Source organism: Mustelus asterias, chromosome 7 (genome assembly GCF_964213995.1).
Source record: "Mustelus asterias chromosome 7, sMusAst1.hap1.1, whole genome shotgun sequence".
In the NCBI taxonomy this organism is placed as follows: Eukaryota; Metazoa; Chordata; class Chondrichthyes; order Carcharhiniformes; family Triakidae; genus Mustelus; species Mustelus asterias.
Window position 1 is genome coordinate 7422890 of NC_135807.1, and position 19078 is coordinate 7441967.

At 47.4% G+C, this 19078-nt stretch overlaps 1 protein-coding gene across 1 annotated transcript in view; it reads left to right on the plus strand.

The window, feature by feature from the left end:
* Window positions 1–19078, plus strand: part of LOC144495552 (desmoglein-2-like) — a 93954-nt gene that overhangs the window by 26 nt on the left and 74850 nt on the right. Inside the window, exon 1 of the mRNA XM_078215643.1 lies at window positions 1–89. This exon is cut by the window's left edge and continues 26 nt beyond it. Within this exon, the coding sequence (XP_078071769.1) occupies window positions 51–89 (39 nt within the window). The 5' untranslated portion in view covers window positions 1–50. The remainder of the gene's footprint in view (window positions 90–19078) is intronic.

The window sequence follows — 19078 nt, forward strand, 5'->3', positions numbered from 1 at the left end:
CGGACTTGGACTTGGACTTGGAGCCGGCTGATCCTGGAGGCAGCGGCAGGATGTGGGCTGCTGGAGCTGGGCTCATCCTCCTGCTCCTGGTAAGTGCAGCTTTCCCCAGTATGTGGGAATTGGGAATAATTCAGGATTGAGTTTGTTCCCCCAGGCGGGGGAAATTGCACCTTTCCCTCTGTTCCGTTGATCACTTCCTTGGATCCTTGTTGTCGATTCCAGTTTCTTCCTTGTAGCTGCTAACCTTTCACTGCAGGGAGAAAATAGTCTTTTTGGAATGAAATCTTCGCCAAGTTACAGCCAAATCAGGTTAATGATTGAACACTGCAACAAACACCTGCATTTAGATAGCACCTTCTTTAAAAAGAAAATCTTCAAAGGCAGGAGCAAAATCAGATTTTTTAAAAATCTGAACCAGAATTTAAGAGGGGCGATCACCGGCATTGTTGACGAGATGTGGTCTTGAAGAGTTGTCTCAAAGTAGAAGAGAGACGTCCAGGGAGGGGAATGCAGAGTTTGGAACGCAGACAGGATAAAGGCAGCCACCAAAGGTTGGAGCAGATTGCTGTCTGAGATGTGCAAAGAGCCAGAATTGGAGGAGTACTGAGGTCGCGGAGGATTGTAGGGCTGGCAGAGGTTACGGAGATAGGGGAGGGGTGCGGTTTAAAAGACAAAAACAATTCCAGCACAGGAACAGGCCCTCCGAGCCTGTGCCAATCATGATGCCCTAACTAAACTAAAAAAAAACTTCTGCCCTTACTCAGTGCGTATTGGGTGGCACAGTGGTTAGCACTGCCGCCTCACAGTGCCAGGGACCCGGGTTCAATTCCTGGCTTAGAAACATAGAAAAACTACAGCACAATACAGGCCTTTCAGCCCACAAGGTTGTGCCGAACATGTCCCTACCTTAGCGATTACTAGGCTTACCTATAACCCTCTATCTTACCAAGTTCCATGTACTTATCTAAAAGCCTCTTAAAAGACCCTATCGAATCCGCCTCCACCACCGTTGCTGGCAGCCCATTCCACGCACCCACCACCCTTTGAGTGAAACACTTACCCCTGACATCTCCTCTGTACCTGCTCCCCAGCACCTTAAACCTGTGTCCTCTTGTGGCAACCATTTCAGCCCTGGGAAAAAGCCCCTGACTGTCCACTCGATCAATACCTCTCAACATCTTATACACCTCTATCAGGTCACCCCTCATCCTTCGTCTCTCCAAGGAGAAAAGGCCGAGCTCACTCAACCTATCCTCATAAGGCATGCTCCCCAACCCAGGCCACATCCTTGTAAATCTCCTCTGCACCCTTTCTATGGCTTCCACATCCTTCCTGTAATGAGACCAGAACTGAGCACAGTACTCCAAGTGTGGTCTGACCAGGATCTTATAGGGCTTGGCTTATGAGGCTTGGGTCACTGTCTGTGTGAGTTTGCACATTCTCCCCGTGTCTGCGTGGTTTCCTCCGGGTGCTCCGGTTCAATTTGATTTGATTTGATTTATTATTGTCACATGTATTAGCATATAGTGAAAAGTATTGTTTTTTGCGCACTATACAGACAAAGCATACCATTCATAGAGAAGGAAAGGAGAGAGTGCAGAATGTAGTGTTACAGTCATAGCTCGGGTGTAGAGAAAGATCAACTTAATGCGAGGTAGGTCCATTCAAAAGTCTGACAGCAGCGGGGAAGAAGCTGTTCTTGAGTCGGTTGGTACGTGACCTCAGACTTTTCTATCTTTTTCCTGAAGGAAGAAGGTGGAAGAGAGAATGTCCGGGGTGCGTGGGGTCCTTAATTATGCTGGCTGCTTTGCCGAGGCAGCGGGAAGTGTAGACAGAGTCAATGGATGGGAGGCTGGTTTGCGTGATGGATTGGGCTTCAATCACAACGTTTTGTAGTTCCTTGTGGTCTTGGGCAGAGCAGGAGCCATACCAAGCTGTGATACAACCAGAAAGAATGTTTTCTATGGTGCATCTGTAAAAGTTGGTGGTTTCCTTAACTATAGCGTCGGAATGGGGGGACCAGGACAGGTTGTTGGTGATCTGGACACCTAAACACTTGAAGCTCTCGATCCTTTCTACTTCGTTCCCGCTGATGTAGACAGGGGCATGTTCTCCTTTATGCTTCCTGAAATCGATGACAATCTCCTTCGTTTTGTCGACATTGAGGGAGAGATTATTGTTGCCGCACTAGTTCACCAGATTCTCTATCTCATTCCTGTTCTCTGTCTTGTCATTGTTTGAGATCCGACCCACTACGGTGGTGTCATCAGCAAACTTGAAAATCGAATTGGAGGGGAATTTGGCCACACAGTCATAGGTGTATAAGGAGTATAGTAGGGGGCTGAGAACACAGCCTTGTGGGGCACCGGTGTTGAGGATGATTGTGGAGGAGGTGTTGTTACCTATTCTTACTGATTGTGGACTGAGTTCCTCCCATGGTCTGAAAGACGTGCTGGTTAGGTGGATTGACCCGAACAGGTGCCGGAGTGTGGCGACTGGGGGATTTTCACAGTAACTTCATTGCAGTGTTAATGTAAGCCTTACTTAAATAAACTTTTAACTTTATCCCTCTATGGAGTAACTTGTAAACAAGGATGAGAATTGGAAAATCCAGAAGCTGGTGCACCGGGGGTCATTGTCGTTCAGTGAACACGGCAAGTTCAGCTACGTCAGCTCTGACAAAGGGTCATCCACACTCGAAACATTCGCTCTTTTCTCTCCCCACGGATGCTGCCCGACCTGCTGAGATTTTTCAGCATTTTCTGTTTTTTGTTTCAATTTCCAGCATCCTGCAGTATTTTGCGCTTATCTTACGGCAGAGATACTGCTTGGGCTGGAGAGTTTTAGTGATGAAGAGAGATCGGATAGATTAAAGTTTTAAAGTTTTTTTAAATTTTAAGTTTTATTTATTAGTGTCACAAGTAGGCTTACTTTAGCACTGCAATGAAGTTACTGCGAAAATGTGATTGGGGTTGCTTTCCTTGGAGCAGAGAAGACTGTTTTTAAAAAAAGTAAAGTTTATTTATTAGCCACAAGTAAGGTTTACATGAACACTGCAATGAAGTTACTGTGAAATTCCCCCAGTCGCCACACTCCGGCGCCTGTTCGGGTCGATGCACCTCACCAGCATGTCTTTCAGAATGTGGGAGGAAACCGGAGCACCCGGAGGAAACCTGTGCAGACTCTGCACAGACAGTCACCCAAGCCGGGAACCGAACCCAGGTCCCTGGCACTGTAAAGCAGCAGTGCCAACCACTGTGCCACCCGTGAGGAGGACATGGGACGGCATGGTGGCACAGTGGTTAGCACTGCCACATCACAGCGCTAGGGACCTGGGTTCAATTCCCGGCTTGGGTCACTGTCTGTGTGGAGTCTGCACATTCTCCCCGTGTCTGTGTGGGTTTCCTTCCGGGTGCTCCAGTTTCCTTCCACACTCCAAAGATGTGCGGGTTAGGCGGATTGGCCATGTTAAATTGCCCCTTAGTGTCAGGGGGATTAGCAGGATAAATATATGATGTTACAGGAATAGGGCCTGGGTGGGATTGTGGTCGGTGCAGTCTCGATGGGCCGAATGGCCTCCTACTGCACTGTCGGGATTCTATGATTCTATTCTATGATGATTGAGATGTATAAAATTATGAGGGGCACAGATAGACAGGAAGTGACTTTTCCCCTTGGTGAAGGGATCAATGACCGGGGGCATAGATTTAAGGCCAGTGGCAGGAGGTTTAGAGGAGATGTGAGGATTAACTTATCCACCCAGAAGATGGTAGGAGTCTGGAACTCTGCCTGAAGGGGTGGTGGAGGCAGAGACCTGCATGACATGTAAGAAGTGCTTAGGTGAGCAGTTGTGATGCTAAAGCACACCCGGCTACACGCCAAGTGCTGGGAAATGGGATTAGAATAGTTAGGTGGCTTGTCTTTGACTGGTGCAGACTCGTTGGGCTGAAGTGCCTTTTTCTGTGCTGTGAGCCTCTGTGACTCTATGAAGGGTTCGAGATACGGGATGGTCTGCAGAGTTGCAGTGCTATCATGTTTTGTACCATCAGCAATAAAGGGTATTTGTAATAAGTAAAAACTGCTGGAAAGACTCTGCAGGTCTGGCAGCATCTATGGAGAGAGGAACAGAGTTAATGTACAATTCCGCATGACTTTCCTTCAGAGCTCAATGTTAAAGTTTATTTATTAGGTGTCACAAGTAGGCTTACATTAACACTGCAAAGAAGTTACTGTGAAAATCCCCTAGTTGCCACACTCCGGCGCCTGTTCGGGTACACTGAGGGAGAATTTAGCACGGCCAATGCACCCTAACCCGCACGTCTTTTGGACTGTGGGAGGAAACCGGAGCACCCGGAGGAAACACACGCAGACACGGGGAGAACGTGCAAACTCCACACAGACAGTGACCCAAGGCCGGGATTGAACCCGGGTCCCTGGTGCTGTGAGGCAGCAGTGCTAACCACTGTGCCACCGTGCCACCCCTTATTATCAATGTATTTATAATTTGCCCTTCATTAGAGGTTTGTAAGAAACACAAGACTCTCGGCAACTGGATGATTGACAGTCTTGTGGCATGGTGGGTAGTGTCCCTATCTGTGAGCCTTTGGCCATGAAGGGGCAATTTATCATGGCCAATGCACCTAACCAGCACATCTTTGGTGGGAGGAAACCTGAGTACCCGGTTTCTCAGCCAGAACCGTGCGGTCGACACAGCGCATCGCTCTCCTCCTATTGAAAGACTCCAGGCACAGATGTCCTCCGTAGTAAGTCATAGAGGTTTACAGCATGGAAACAGGCCCTTCGGCCCAACTTGTCCATGCTGCCCTTTTTTTTTTTTGAAACCCCTAAACTAATCCCAATTGCCCGCATTTGGCCCATATCCCTCTATACCCATCGTACCCATGTAACTATCTAAATGCTTTTTAAAAGATAAAATTGTACCCGCCTCTACTACTACCTCTGGTAGCTCGTTCCAGACACTCACCACCCTCTGTGTGAAGAAATTGCCCCTCTGGACACTTTTGTATCTCTGCCCTCTCACCTTAAACCTCTGCCCTCTAGTTTTAGACTCCCCTACCTTTGGGAGTGACTGTCGCTTCAAGGAGCAATGAAGGAAAGGATTCTTCAGGAATCCTTTCCTGAAGGTCCAGGATTCTCTAAAGGTAAACTTGCAAGTTGAGTCCGTAATTAAGAAAGCAAATGTAATGTTGTCATTTATCTCAAGAGGCTTGGAATACAAAAGCAGGGATGTACTTCTGAGGCTTTATAAAGCACTGGTTAGGCCCCATTTGGAGTACTGTGAGCAATTTTGGGCCCCACACCTCAGGAAGGACATACTGGCACTGGAGCGGGTCCAGCGGAGATTCACACGGATGATCCCAGGAATGGTAGGCCTGACATACGATGAACGTCTGAGGATCGTGGGATTATATTCATTGGAGTTTAGGAGGTTGAGGGGAGATCTAATAGAAACTTACAAGATAATGAACGGCTTAGATAGGATGGACGTAGGGAAGTTGTTTCCATTAACAGGGGAGACTAGGGCGCGGGGGCACAGCCTTAGAATAAAAGGGAGTCACTTTAGAACAGAGATGAGGAGAAATTTCTTCAGCCAGAGAGTGGTAGGTCTGTGGAATTCATTGCCACAGAGGGCTGTGGAGGACGAGACGTTGAGCGTCTTCAAGACAGAAATTGATAAATTCTTGATTTCTCGAGGAATTAAGGGCTATGGGGAGAGAGCGGGTAAATGGAGTTGAAATCAACCATGATTGAATGGTGGAGTGGACTCGATGGGCCGAATGGCCTTACTTCCGCTCCTATGTCTTATGGTCTTATGGTCTTAAAAAGCTCGAATGGGCCAGGGCTCTGTAATCTGTAGCCACTGAGCGACACATCGCCACACTTTGGAGCATCTCATTTCTGACTCCCAACCTTTTCCAGTTGGATCTCATTAACCACGAGAGAAGTGTTAATTCAGCAGGAAAAAAGACCGTGTTTTTTAAAAAAAATGCGAATGCTGCATTTTATGATTTCAAAAGGTTATTTTAACAAAACACATTGAGGCCTCCACACAAACCTGTCCGACTGCTACAGCTATGCAGCTGTCATAGATAAGGCCTTTATTCAAGGAACAGGTTTTATAGTTCTCACCATTGTTGTTTTGAATACAACCGTGGCGATAAATTATTTCGAAGGTGAAATAAAAGGCTTTTTTTTCCAATCGCAAGTGCCAAAAAAATCCCCTCCAGCAACTCTACCTTAGCAACAAATTCCCTCCCTCCAACAAAGGTTGAGGGGAGGGAATCGTGATGAGGTGACTGAGAGCGAGGAGGTTAGCCCGCAAATAGAGAAGGATTGTAGACAGTGTAAGAGGGAGAATAGGCGGGTGATGGAGAAGGGGAGAGCTCAGACCAAAGGTTTGAGATGTATCTATTTTAACGCCAGGAGTATAGTGAATAAAGTGGATGAGCTTAGAGTGTGGATTGATGCTTGGAAGTGTGATGTGGTGGCCATTACGGAGACTTGGGGACAGGGACAGGACTGGATACTTCAGGTGCCGGGTTTCAGATGTTTCAGAAAGGACAGAGAGGGAGGCAAAAGAGGGGGGGGAGTGGCACTGCTGATCAGGGATAGTGTCGCAGCTGTAGAGAAGGTGGACGTCGTGGAGGGATTGTCTACGGAGTCTCTGTGGGTGGATGTTCGGAGCAGGAAGGGGTCGATAACTTTGCTGGGTGTTCTCTACAGGCCGCCCAATAGTAACAGGGATGTTGAGGAGCAGATAGGGAAACAGATCCTGGAGAGATGTAGTAATCATGATGTGGAGATGCCGGCGTTGGACTGGGGTGAACACAGTAAGAAGTCTCACAACACCAGGTTAAAGTCCAACAGGTTTATTTGGTAGCAAATACCATAAGCTTTCGGAGCACTGCTCCTTCGTCAGATGGAGTGGAAATCTGCTCTCAAACAGTGCGCAGAGATACAAAATCAAGTTGCAGAATACTGATTAGAATGCGAATCCTACAGCCAGCCAGGTCTTAAATGTACAGACAATGTGGGTGGAGGGAACATTAAACACAGGTTAAAGAGACACAGGCCAAGTTCCGCACACATGAGGACGGCCTAAACCGGGATGTTGGATTTATGTCACATTATCAGTAACCCCCACAGCTTGCCTCCTGGACTTGCATAATCTCACCAGCTGATCAGTCTGGAGACAATACACATCTCTTTAAGTAGTAATAACAGGGTTGTCATGGTGGGAGACTTTAATTTCCCAAACATCGATTGGAATATCCCTAGGATAAGGGGTTTGGATGGGGAGGAGTTTGTTAAGTGTGTTCAGGTGGGTTTCCTGACACAGCATGTGGATAAGCCTACAAGAGGAGAGGCTGTACTCGATCTGGTACTGGCTAATGAGCCTGGACAGGTGTCGGATCTCTCAGTGGGGGAGCATCTTGGGGATAGTGATCATAACTCTATCTCCTTTACGCTAGCATTGGAAAGAGATAGGATCAGGCAAGCTAGGAAAGTGTTTATCTGGAGTAAAGGGAAATATGAAGCCATCAGGCAGGAGATTAGAGGCGTAAATTGGAAGGAAGCATTCTCGAGGAAAAGTACCAAAGTAAGATGGCAGATTTTCAAGGAATGTTTGTCTGGAGTTCTGCATTACAACATTCCGATGAGACAGGGAGGTTTTGGTAGGTTATGGGAACCGTGGTGCACGAAAGCGGTGCTGAACCTTGTCAAAAAGGAAAGGAAAGCGTACAAAAGGTTCAGAGAGCTAGGCGATGATAGATGAGTATACGGCTTGTAGGAAGGGACTTAAGAAAGAAATTAGGAGAGCCAGAAGGGGTCACAAGAAGGCCTCGGCAGGTAAGATTAAGGAGAACCCTAAGGTGTTCTATAAATATGTGAAGAGTAAAAGGATGAGATGTGAAGGAATAGGACCGAGAAATTTGAAGGTGAGAAAGTCTGTACAGAACTGGAAGAAATAGCGGAGGTGCTTAATGAATATTTTACCTCGGTATTCACGGTGGAAAAAGACCTGGGCGTTGTACTACAGGATTGAGGTGGACTGAAAAGATTGAGTATGTGGACATTAAGAAAGAGGATGTGTTGGAAATCTTGAATAGCATCAAGATAGATAAGTCGCCGGGACTGGATGGGATGTACCCCAGGTTACTGTGGGAGGCGAGGGAAGAGATTGCAGAGCCTCTGGCGATGAACTTTGCGTTGACGATGGAGACGGGAGAGGTTCCGGAGGATTGCGGATGTGGTTCCTATTTTCAAGAAAGGGAATAGGGATAGCCCAGGAAATTACCGACCGGTGAGTCTAACGTCAGTGGTTGGTAAGTTGATGGAGAAGATCCTGAGGGACAGGATTTATGAACAGGTAGAGAAGTTTAGTATGCTCAAAAGTAGTCAGTACGGCTTTGTCAAAGGCAAATCGTGCCTTACGAGCCTGGTGGAGTTCTTTGAAAATGTGACTAAACACATTGACGAAGGAAAAGCGGTAGATGTGGTCTACATGGACTTCAGCAAGCGTTCGATAAGGTCCCCCATGCAAGACTTCTCGAGAAAGTGAGAGGGCATGGGATCCAAGGGGATGTTGCCTTGTGGATCCAGAACTGGCTTGCCTGCAGAAGGCAGAGAGTGGTTGTAGATGGGTCTTTTTCTGAATGGAGGTTGGTCACCAGTGGAGTGCCCCAGGGATCTATTCTGGGACCCTTGCTGTTTGTCATTTTCATAAATGACCTGGATGAGGAAGTGGGGGGATGGGTTGGTAAGTTTGCCGACGACACGAAGGTTGGTGGTGTTGTGGATAGTTTGGAGGGATGTCAGAAGCTGCAGCGTGACATAGATAGGATGCAAGACTGGGCGGAGAAGTGGCAGATGGACTTCAACCCGGATAAATGTGTAGCGGTCCATTTTGGCAGGTCAAATGGGATGAAGGAGTATAATATCAAGGGTAAGACTCTTAGCAGTGTAGAGGATCAGAAGGACCTTGGGGTACGGGTCCATAGGACTCTTAAATCGGCCTTGCAGGTAGAGGAGGTGGTTAAGAAGGCGTATGGTGTGCTGGCCTTCATCAATCGAGGGATTGATTTTAGGAGTCGGGAGATAATGATGCAGCTTTATAAGACCCTCGTCAGACCCCACTTGGAGTACTGTGCTCAGTTCTGGTCGCCTCATTACAGGAGGGATGTGGAAATTATTGAAAGGGTGCAGAGAAGATTTACAAGGATGTTGCCTGGATTGGTTGGCATGCCTTAAGAGGATAGGTTGAGGGAGCTTGGTCTTTTCTCCTTGGAGAGACGAAGGATGAGAGGTGAATTGATAGAGGTGTACAAGATGTTGAGAGGTATAGATCTGGTGGATTCTCGGAGGCTTTTTCCCAGGGCTGAAATGGCTGCTACGAGAGGACACAGGTTTAAGGTGCTGGGGAGTAGGTACAGAGGAGATGTCAGGGGTAAGTTTTTCTCTCAGAGGGTGGTGGGTGAGTGGAATCGGCTGCCGTCAGTGGTGGTGGAGGCAACCTCAGTAGGGTCTTTTTAAGAGACTTCTGGATGAGTACATGGAACTTAATAGGATTGAGGGTTATAGGTCAGCTTATATATAAGCCTAGGTAGGTAGGGACATGACCGGCGCAACTTGTGAGCCGAAGGGCCTGTTTGTGCTGTATTTTTTCTATGTTCTACCCGTCAGCAGTTCACAATTGTAAAGATGATCATTTTTAAAAAGTCAAAAGAGCAGAATAATTCAGTTAGGTTTCATTTCCATTTTTCTTTGCAAATGGTACAAAAATGCAATCCATATTTTCTTTATTATTCATGCAGATTCTGCACTCTACCCGAGACGTTTGGCTATTTGCTGCGTGTTTGACCCGGCTTGGGTCACTGTCTGTGTGGAGTTTGCATGTTCTCCCCGTGTCTGCGTGGGTTTCCTCCGGGTGCTCCGGTTTCCTCCCACAGACTGAAAGACATGCTGGTGCAGTGCATTGGCCAAATTCTCCCTCAGTGTACCCAAACAGGCGCTGGAGTGGGGCAACTAGGGGATTTTCATTGCAGTGTTAACGTAAGACTACTTGTGACACTATAATAAATAAACAGAAAGACAAGTTGCAAATCCCTTAATTGGACAGTGAGCTGTGGGAGACAGGGATGTGGAAACGGCCGCAAAAATAATTATGCTGAAATAAAAATCAGTGGGTTGTGCGTGGAGTTGCCAATCCTGCAGGATTGTCCTGGAGTCTCTGATAACTAAAGTATTGTTTCTTGCGCGCTATACAGACAAAACATACCGTTCATAGAGAAGGAAAGGAGAGAGTGCAGAATGCAGTGTTACAGTCATAGCTAGGGTGTAGAGAAAGATCAACTTAATGCAAGGTAAGTCCATTCAAAAGTCTGACAGTAGCAGGGAAGAAGCTGTTCTTGAGTCGGTTGGTGCGTGATCTCAGACTTTTGTATCTTTTTCCCGAAGGAAGAAGGTGGAAGAGAGAATGTCCGGGGTGCGTGGGGTCCTTAATTATGCTGGCTGCTTTGCCGAGGCAGCGGGAAGTGTAGACAGAGTCAATGGATGGGAGGCTGGTTTGCGTGATGGATTGTGCTACATTCACGACCGTTTGTAGTTTCTTGCGGTCTTGGGCAGAGCAGGAGCCATACCAAGCTGTGATACAATAAGAAAGGATGCTTTCTTTGGTGCATCTATAAAAGTTGGTAAGAGGCATAGCGGACATGCCAAATTTCCTTAGCCTGATATCCGTCATATCCGGATTGCAGCGCACTGATCCGCTGCTCTTTGGATCTGGGATTAACAGTGAAAGTCCATCCTTCATGGCTTATGAGGAGAGACTGAGTAGACTGGGGTTATACTCATTGGAATTCAGAAGAATGAGGAGGGGGGGGAATCTTATGGAAACATATAAGATTATGAAGGGAATAGATAAGATAGAAGCAGGGAAGTTGTTTCCACTGGCAGGTGAAACTAGAACTGGGGGCATAGCCTCAAAATAAGGGGGTGTAGATTTAGGACTGAGTTGAGGAGGAACTTCTTCACACAAAGGGTTGTGAATCTGTGGAATTCCCTGCCCAGTGAAACAGTTGACACTAACTGCTTGAATGTTTTTAAGGCAAGAATAGATAGATTTTGGTACAGTAAAGGAATTAAGGGTTATGGTGAGCGGGCGGGTAAGTGGAGCTGAGTCCACAAAAAGATCAGCCATGATCTTATTGAATGGCAGAGCAGGCTCGAGGGGCCAGATGGCCTACTCCTGCTCCTAGTTCTTATGTTCATCCCTTCCCCTCCCAATCCTGGGACTAGCTCAACCAGCTTTAAGTTGTCCGATCACCCCCATTCCCCCATGCCAGGATCGAAAATTCGGACATTCACCATATCCATTGTATGTTTGGCCCCGAGTTTCCTGGTTACGGGTTCCGGTACCTGTAGTTATAAAAATCTTGGAGGTGTGGGCTGATGAGTTGACCATCTGGGGCCATTGACGTCACGCGGAGGAACATCCAGGAGTATGTTTGTGATATATATAAATGATATATAAATGATTTGGAAGAAGATGTAGCTGGTCTGATTAGTAAGTTTGCGGACGACACAAAGATTGCTGGAGTTGCGGATAGTGATGAACATTGTCAGAGAATACAGCAGGATATAGATAGGCTGGAAAATTGGGCCGAGAAATGGCAGATGGAATTTAATCCAGATAAATGCGAAGTGATGCATTTCGGTAGATCTAATGTAAGGGGGAGCTATACAATAAATGGCAGAACCATCAGGAGTATAGACACACAGAGGGATCTGGGTGTGCAAGTCCACAGATCCTTAAAGATGGCAGCACAGGTGGAAAAGGTGGTGAAGAAGGCATATGGCATGCTTGCCTTTATTGGACAGGACATAGAGCTTAAAAGTTGGCAGATGATGTTGCAGTTATATAGAACGTTGGTTAGGCCACATTTGGAATACTACGTCCAGTTCTGGCCGCCACACTACCAGAAGGACGTGGAGGCTTTGGAGAGAGTGCAGAAAAGGTTTACCAGGATGTTGCCAGGTATGGAGGGTATTAGCTATGAGGTGAGATTGGGTAAACTGGGGTTGTTCTCCCTGGAAAGACGGAGGTTGAGGGGCGACCTAATAGAAGTTTATAAAATTATGAAGGGCATAGATAGGGTGAACAGTTGGAAGCTTTTTCCCAGGTCAGAAATGACAAACACAAGGGGTCACAAGTTCAGGGTAACGGGGGGCAAAGTTCAATACAGATATGCGGGGGACGTATTTTACACAGAGGGTGGTGGGGGCCTGGAATGCACTACCAAGCAAGGTGGTTGAGGCAGACACGCTAGGATCATTTAAGACTTATCTCGATAGCCACATGAACAGACTGGGAATAGAGGGAAACAAACGGATGGTCTAGTTAGGAACACATGATCGGTGCAGGCTTGGAGGGCCGAAGGGCCTGTTCCTGTGCTGTGTTGTTCTTTGTTCTTTGTATGCCTAACCCTGTGGGTTACTCCCTGGGCGAGGTTTCTTGGGAAGTTTGATTAGGAAATTCCATGCTTCCCTTTTGAAAGTTTTGCTGACTCTATCACAGGGGTGAGGCGTATTGGGTTCTGCAGTTATCTTGAAAAGCTGCAAAATAATAAGTTGAGGGAGGAGACTTCAGTGAGTCACAGTTTTGGTGTACATTGAGATAACAGCGTGGGCCTCCTGGGCAACGCTCAGCAGGATGGACCTGGGGGGGAGGGAGGAACGCAGAGTTAGTGCTTTGGGTCGATAACCTTCCGTCAGAAATAAAAATAAAAGCAAAATACTGCGGATGCTGGAATTCAGCAGGAATGAAAAAGATTAAAGTTTTAAGTTTATTTGTTAGTCACAAGTAAGGCTTACATCAACACCACAATGAAGTTACTGTGAAAATCCCCTAGTCTCCACAGTCTGGCGCCTGTTCGGGTCAATGCACTTAACCCGCGCGTCTTTCAGAATGTGGGAGGAAACTGGAGCACCCGGAGGAAACCCACGCAGTCACGGGAAGAACGTGCAAACTCCGCACAGACAGTGACCCAAGCTGGGATTCGAACCCGGGTCCCTGGTGCTGTGAGGCAGCAATGCTGTGAGGCAGCAATGGGGCGGCACGGTAGCACAGTGGTTAGCACTGCTGCTTCACAGCTCCAGGGACCTGGGTTCGATTCCCAGCTTGGGTCACTGTCTGTGTGGAGTTTGCACATTCTCCTCGTGTCTGCGTGGGTTTCCTCCGGGTGCTCCGGTTTCCTCCCACAGTCCAAAGATGTGCGGGTTAGGTTGATTGGCTATGCCAAAAATTGCCCTTAGTGTCCTGAGATGCGTAGGTTAGAGGGATTAGTGGGTAAATATGTAGGGATATGGGGGTAGGGCCTGGGTGGGATTATGGTCGGTGCAGACTCGATGGGCCGAATGGCCTCTTTCTGTGCTGTAGGGTTTCTATGATTTCTAATCACTGTGCCACCGTGCCAGCCACAGTCCTGTGAACAAAAAACAGAAAACGCTGGAAAATCTCAGCAGGTCTGACAGCAACTGTGGAGAGCCAACATTTCTATTCTCGCTCCACAGACGCTGTCAGACCTGCTGAGATTTTCCAGCGCTTTCTGTTTTTGTTTCAGATTCCAGCATCTTATTGAAACTTACAGGATACTGCGAGGCCTGGATAGAGTGGACGTGGAGAGGATGTTTCCACTAGTAGGAAAAACTAGAACCAGAGGGCACAACCTCAGGCTAAAGGGATGGTCCTTTAAAACAGAGATGAGGAGGAATTTCTTCAGCCAGAGAGTGGTGAATCTGTTGAACTCTTTGCCACAGAAGGCTATGGAGGCCGGGTCATTGAGTGTCAGTGTTGGGGCCACAGCTGTTCTCTTTATATATTAACGATCTAGATGACGGGACTGGGGGCATTCTGGCCAAGTTTGCCGATGATACAAAGATAGGTGGAGGGGCAGGTAGTATTGAGGAAGTGGGGAGGCTGCAGAAAGATTTAGACAGTTTAGGAGAGTGGTCCAAGAAGTGGCTGATGAAATTCAACGTGGGCAAGTGCGAGGTCTTGCACTTTGGAAAAAAGAATAGAGGCATGGACTATTTTCTAAACGGTGACAAAATTCATAATGCTAAAGTGCAAAGGGATTTGGGAGTCCTAGTCCAGGATTCTCTAAAGGTAAACTTGCAGGTTGAGTCCGTAATTAAGAAAGCAAATGTAATGTTGTCATTTATCTCAAGAGGCTTGGAATACAAAAGCAGGGATGTACTTCTGAGGCTTTATAAAGCACTGGTTAGGCCCCATTTGGAGTACTGTGAGCAATTTTGGGCCCCACACCTCAGGAAGGACATACTGGCACTGGAGCGGGTCCAGCGGAGATTCACACGGATGATCCCGGGAATGGTAGGCCTGACATACGATGAACGTCTGAGGATCGTGGGATTGTATTCATTGGAGTTTAGGAGGTTGAGGGGAGATCTAATAGAAACTTACAAGATAATGAACGGCTTAGATAGGATGGACGTAGGGAAGTTGTTTCCATTAGCAGGGGAGACTAGGACGCGGGGGCACAGCCTTAGAATAAAAGGGAGTCACTTTAGAACAGAGATGAGGAGAAATTTCTTTAGCCAGAGAGTGGTAGGTCTGTGGAATTCATTGCCACAGAGGGCTGTGGAGGCCGAGACGTTGAGCGTCTTCAAGACAGAAATTGATAAATTCTTGATTTCTCAAGGAATTAAGGGCTATGGGGAGAGAGCGGGTAAATGGAGTTGAAATCAACCATGATTGAATGGTGGAGTGGACTCGATGGGCCGAATGGCCTTGCTTCCGCTCCTATGTCTTATGGTCTTATGGTCTTATGGTCTTTAAGGCAGAGATAGATACATTCTTGATTAATAAAAGGGTCAGGGGTTATGGGGAAAAGGCAGGAGATTGGGGATGAGAAAAATGTCAGCCATGATTGAATGGCGGAGCAGACTCGATGGGCCGAGTGGCCTAATTCTGCTCCTATGTCTTATGGTCTTATCCGCAGTATTTTGCTTTTATTGAAGATTAGTAATGTAACAGGTTTTCAGGGAGTGTAGAGGCAGGGGGCAGGTAGGGGATAGGTCAGAAGGCAGGAAAGGGTAAATGTTAACAGGAATGATCGTGCAAGGTGAAATGAGATGAATACAGATTGCGTCTCGAGTGTTAATTCCAATAACTGTATGTGGAGGAAGAATGAATCTTGAAGCTCACCTGTACCTTAAAACAGGTTTATTTCCAAAGTAACAGTCTCTCCCAGTTCCTCCCCAGATACCCAGACTGAACTGGTTCATGTACGTGGCACAGTGGTTAGCACTGCTGTCTTACAGGGCCAGGAACCCGGGTTCGATTCCGGCCTCGGGTCACTGTCTGTGTGGAGTCTGCATGTTCTCCCCGTGTCTGCGTGGGTTTCCTCCGGGTGCTCCGGTTTCCTCCCACAGTCCAAAGATGTGCGAGTTAGGTGCATTGGCCTTGCTAAATTTCCCCTTAGTGTCCAAAGGCTCATTGGTTCACAGGTAGGGACACTACCCACCGTGTCACAAGACTTCAAGACTGTCAATCATCCATTAACAAGAGTCTTGTGTTTCCTATAAACCTCTAGTGAAGGGCAAATTGTAAATACATTGATAATAAGGGGCGGCACGGTGGTTAGCACTGCTGCCTCACAGTGCCAGGGACCCAGGTTCGATTCCCGGCTTCAGTCACTGTTTGTACAGAGTCTGCATGTTCTCTGCGTGGGTTTCCTCCCACAGTCCGAAAGACGTGTTGGTTAGGTGCAGTGGCTAAATTCTCCCTCAGTGTACCCGAACAAGCGCCGGAGTGTGGCGACCAAGGGAATTTCACAGTGACTTCATTGCAGTGTTAATGTAAGCCGACTTGTGACACTAATAAATAAATAGACATCAGTCGTCATATGTGTCCAGTGATTACTTGACGAGGGGGAGGAAGTCAGCATTCATGGGACAACCAAGCTAATTTTTCCGGGTCATCTGAAATCGAGGGGAGAGAGATTTCAATCAAGAGTAAATGGCAATTCAGTGACTGGCATTGACAAGGATCTTCTCCAAAGAGGTCCAGAGAGGAGCAGGACTGAGGGACAATGGACGGCACAGTGGTTAGCACTGCTGCCTCACAGCGCCAGGGACCCAGGTTCGATTCTCAGCTTGGGTCACTGTTTGTGTGGAGTCTGCACGTTCTCCCCATGTCTGCATGGGTTTCCTCCGGCTGCTCCGGTTTCCTCCCACAGTCCAAAGATGCGTGGGTTAGGTGGATTGTCCGTGCTAAATTGTCCCTTAGTGTCAAGGGGACTAGCTAGAGTAAATGCATGGGGTTGTGGGGATAGGTCATGTGTGGGATTGTGGTCAGTGCAGACTCGATGGGCCGAATGGCCTCCTTCTGCACTGTAGGGATTCTATGAATGGATATTTCTGCTTTGATTGCAGTTAACTTTATATTTGAGCAGGAATGGACTGCGAGGAGTAGATTGTTTACACAGCGGGGATGTTGAGTTAAAGTTTGTTTTGTGCGTGAGCGATTTGACTGCTTTTAATATATCATTTAGACTTTGCCCCCAAGGACGCGACAGTCACATTGCGAAACAGCTTCGTTAATGATTCATGAACTCTCTAGTTACTGATGATGAGAATGAGATTCTGGAAACGGGGAGAGTGGCGCAGAGCACAAACACTGGCGGTGAATAGTTGGACCTGATTCTCATAGAATCCCAAAAATGCAGAAGGAGGCCATTTGACCCATCGGGTCTGCGCCACCGACAATCCCACCCAATCCCATGACCCCACATATTTATGTCACTAATCCCCCTGACACTAAAGGACTTTTTATCACGACCGATCAACCTAACCCGCACATCTTTGGACTGTGGGAGGAAGCCGGAGCACTCGGAGGAAACCCACGCAGACACGGGGAAAATGTGCAAACTCCACACAGACAGTGACCTAAGCCGGGAATTGAACTCGGGACCCTGGCACTGTGAGGCAGCCATGCTAACACTGTGCCACTGTGCTGCCCCAACTGTACAGTTGTTTCTCCATGAATCTTTCTACAAACGTATCCCTCGGTTTAGCTTTTGTTTTAGTAAGGTTATGGAAATATTATTCGGAGCGGGTGGCTATTTGATACTGGGGGATAGTGCCAGCAGTCGCTTTGAATCCCTGCAAGTGGTTTGTCTACACTTATGGCCTCCACTGCCATCTCATTTATTTAGCATTCTTCTGCATTAGATTTGATAGGGGCAGACAAAACAATGGAAGGTTTAGATGGACTGGTTGGTGGAAGATGTTGTTGTCGAGAGAGCACAAATTTAGTGTGATTGGCAACAAACCCAGGGAGGAGATGAGATTTCTTTCACATTGTGGTAACATGGCCCCTTTAAGGGGCGGTCCTTTGAGACCCATGTGATCGGACCAGACCCAAGGGTTTCAAGTTTTTTTTTTAAGTTTATTTATTAATGTCGCAAGTAGGCTTTACATTAACACTGCACTGAAGTTACTGCAAAAAAACCCCTAATCGCCACACTGTCCCTTAGGGAAGGAATTCTGCCGTCCTTACCCGGTCTGGCCTACATGTGACTCCAGAGCCACAGCAATGTGGTTGACACTCAACTGCCCTCCAAGGGCAACTAGGGATGGGCAATAAATGCTGGCCCAGCCAGAGACGCCCTGTCCCACGAATGAATAAAAGAGTGCAGAAAAGATTTACTAGGCTGCTACCGGGACTTGATGGTTTGAGTTATAAGGAGAGGCTGGATAGACTGGGGCTTTTTTCTCTGGAACGTAGGAGGCTGAGGGGTGATCTTATAGAGGTCTATAAAATAATGAGGAGCCAAGGTCAACTAGATAGTCAATATCTTTTCCCAAAAGTAGGAGTCTGAAACTAGAGGGCATAGGTTTAAGGTGAGAGGGGAGAGATACAAAAGTGTCCAGAGGGGCAATTTTTTCACACAGAGGGTGGTGAGTGTCTGGAACAAGCTGCCAGAGGTAGTAGAGGCGGGTACAATTTTGTCTTTTAAAAAGCATTTAGACAGTTACATGGGTACGATGGGTATAGAGGGATATGGGCCAAATGCGGGCAACTGGGATTAGTTTAGGGGTTTTAAAAAAAAGGATGGCATGGACAAGTTGGGCCGAAGGGCCAGTTTCCATGCTGTAAACGTCTATGACTCTATAAGAAAGGAATAGAATTAGGCGGAAGACCGTTTTTGTTCTTTAGAGGGATATGGTCCCCGGAAGGGCAGGGGGTTTTAGTTCAGTCGGGCAGCATGGTCAGTGCAGGCTTGGAGGGCCGAAGGGCCTGTTCCTGTGCTGTAATTTTCTTTGTTCTTTGTTCACAGTCGCACAGTGGTTAGTGCTGCTGGGTCACAGCTCCAGGGACCCGGGTTTGATTCCAGGCTCGGGTCACTGTCTGTGTGGAGTTCGCAGGTTCTCCCCGTGTCTGCGTGGGTTTCCTCCGGGTGCTCCCGTTTCCTCCCCCATTCTGAAAGACGTGCTGGTTAGGGTGCATTGACCCGAACAGGCGCCGGACTGTGGTGACTAGGGGAATTTCACAATAACTTCTTTGCAGTGTTAATGTAAGCCTTACTTGCGACTAATGGATAAACTTTACTTTGCTTTTACTTTACTCCGGTGCCTGTTCGGGTACACTGAGGGAGAATGTAGCACAGCCAATGCACCCAACCAGCTCATCTTTCAGCCTGTGGGAGAAAACCAGAGCACCTGGAGAAAACCCTTGCAGATATGGGGAGAACGTGCAGACTCCGCAGAGAGAGTGACTCGAGGTCGGTATTGAACCCGGGTCCCTGGTGCTGTGAAGCAGCCGTGTTAACTGCAAGAAGCCAGTCAATCAGGAATGAGGCTGTATGTCCTGGGGACTAGGAGGAGTTGAGTTGGTTCCTGGGAGCAGGCCTGTGCAATGTTTCTGTCAGATCCTATAGCATAAATAGTTTAGTTTAATAAGCACTTAAACACTTTAGTTCTTTAAGCACTGATGGATTGAGCTATGAGAGGATGGATAGACAGGGACTTTTTT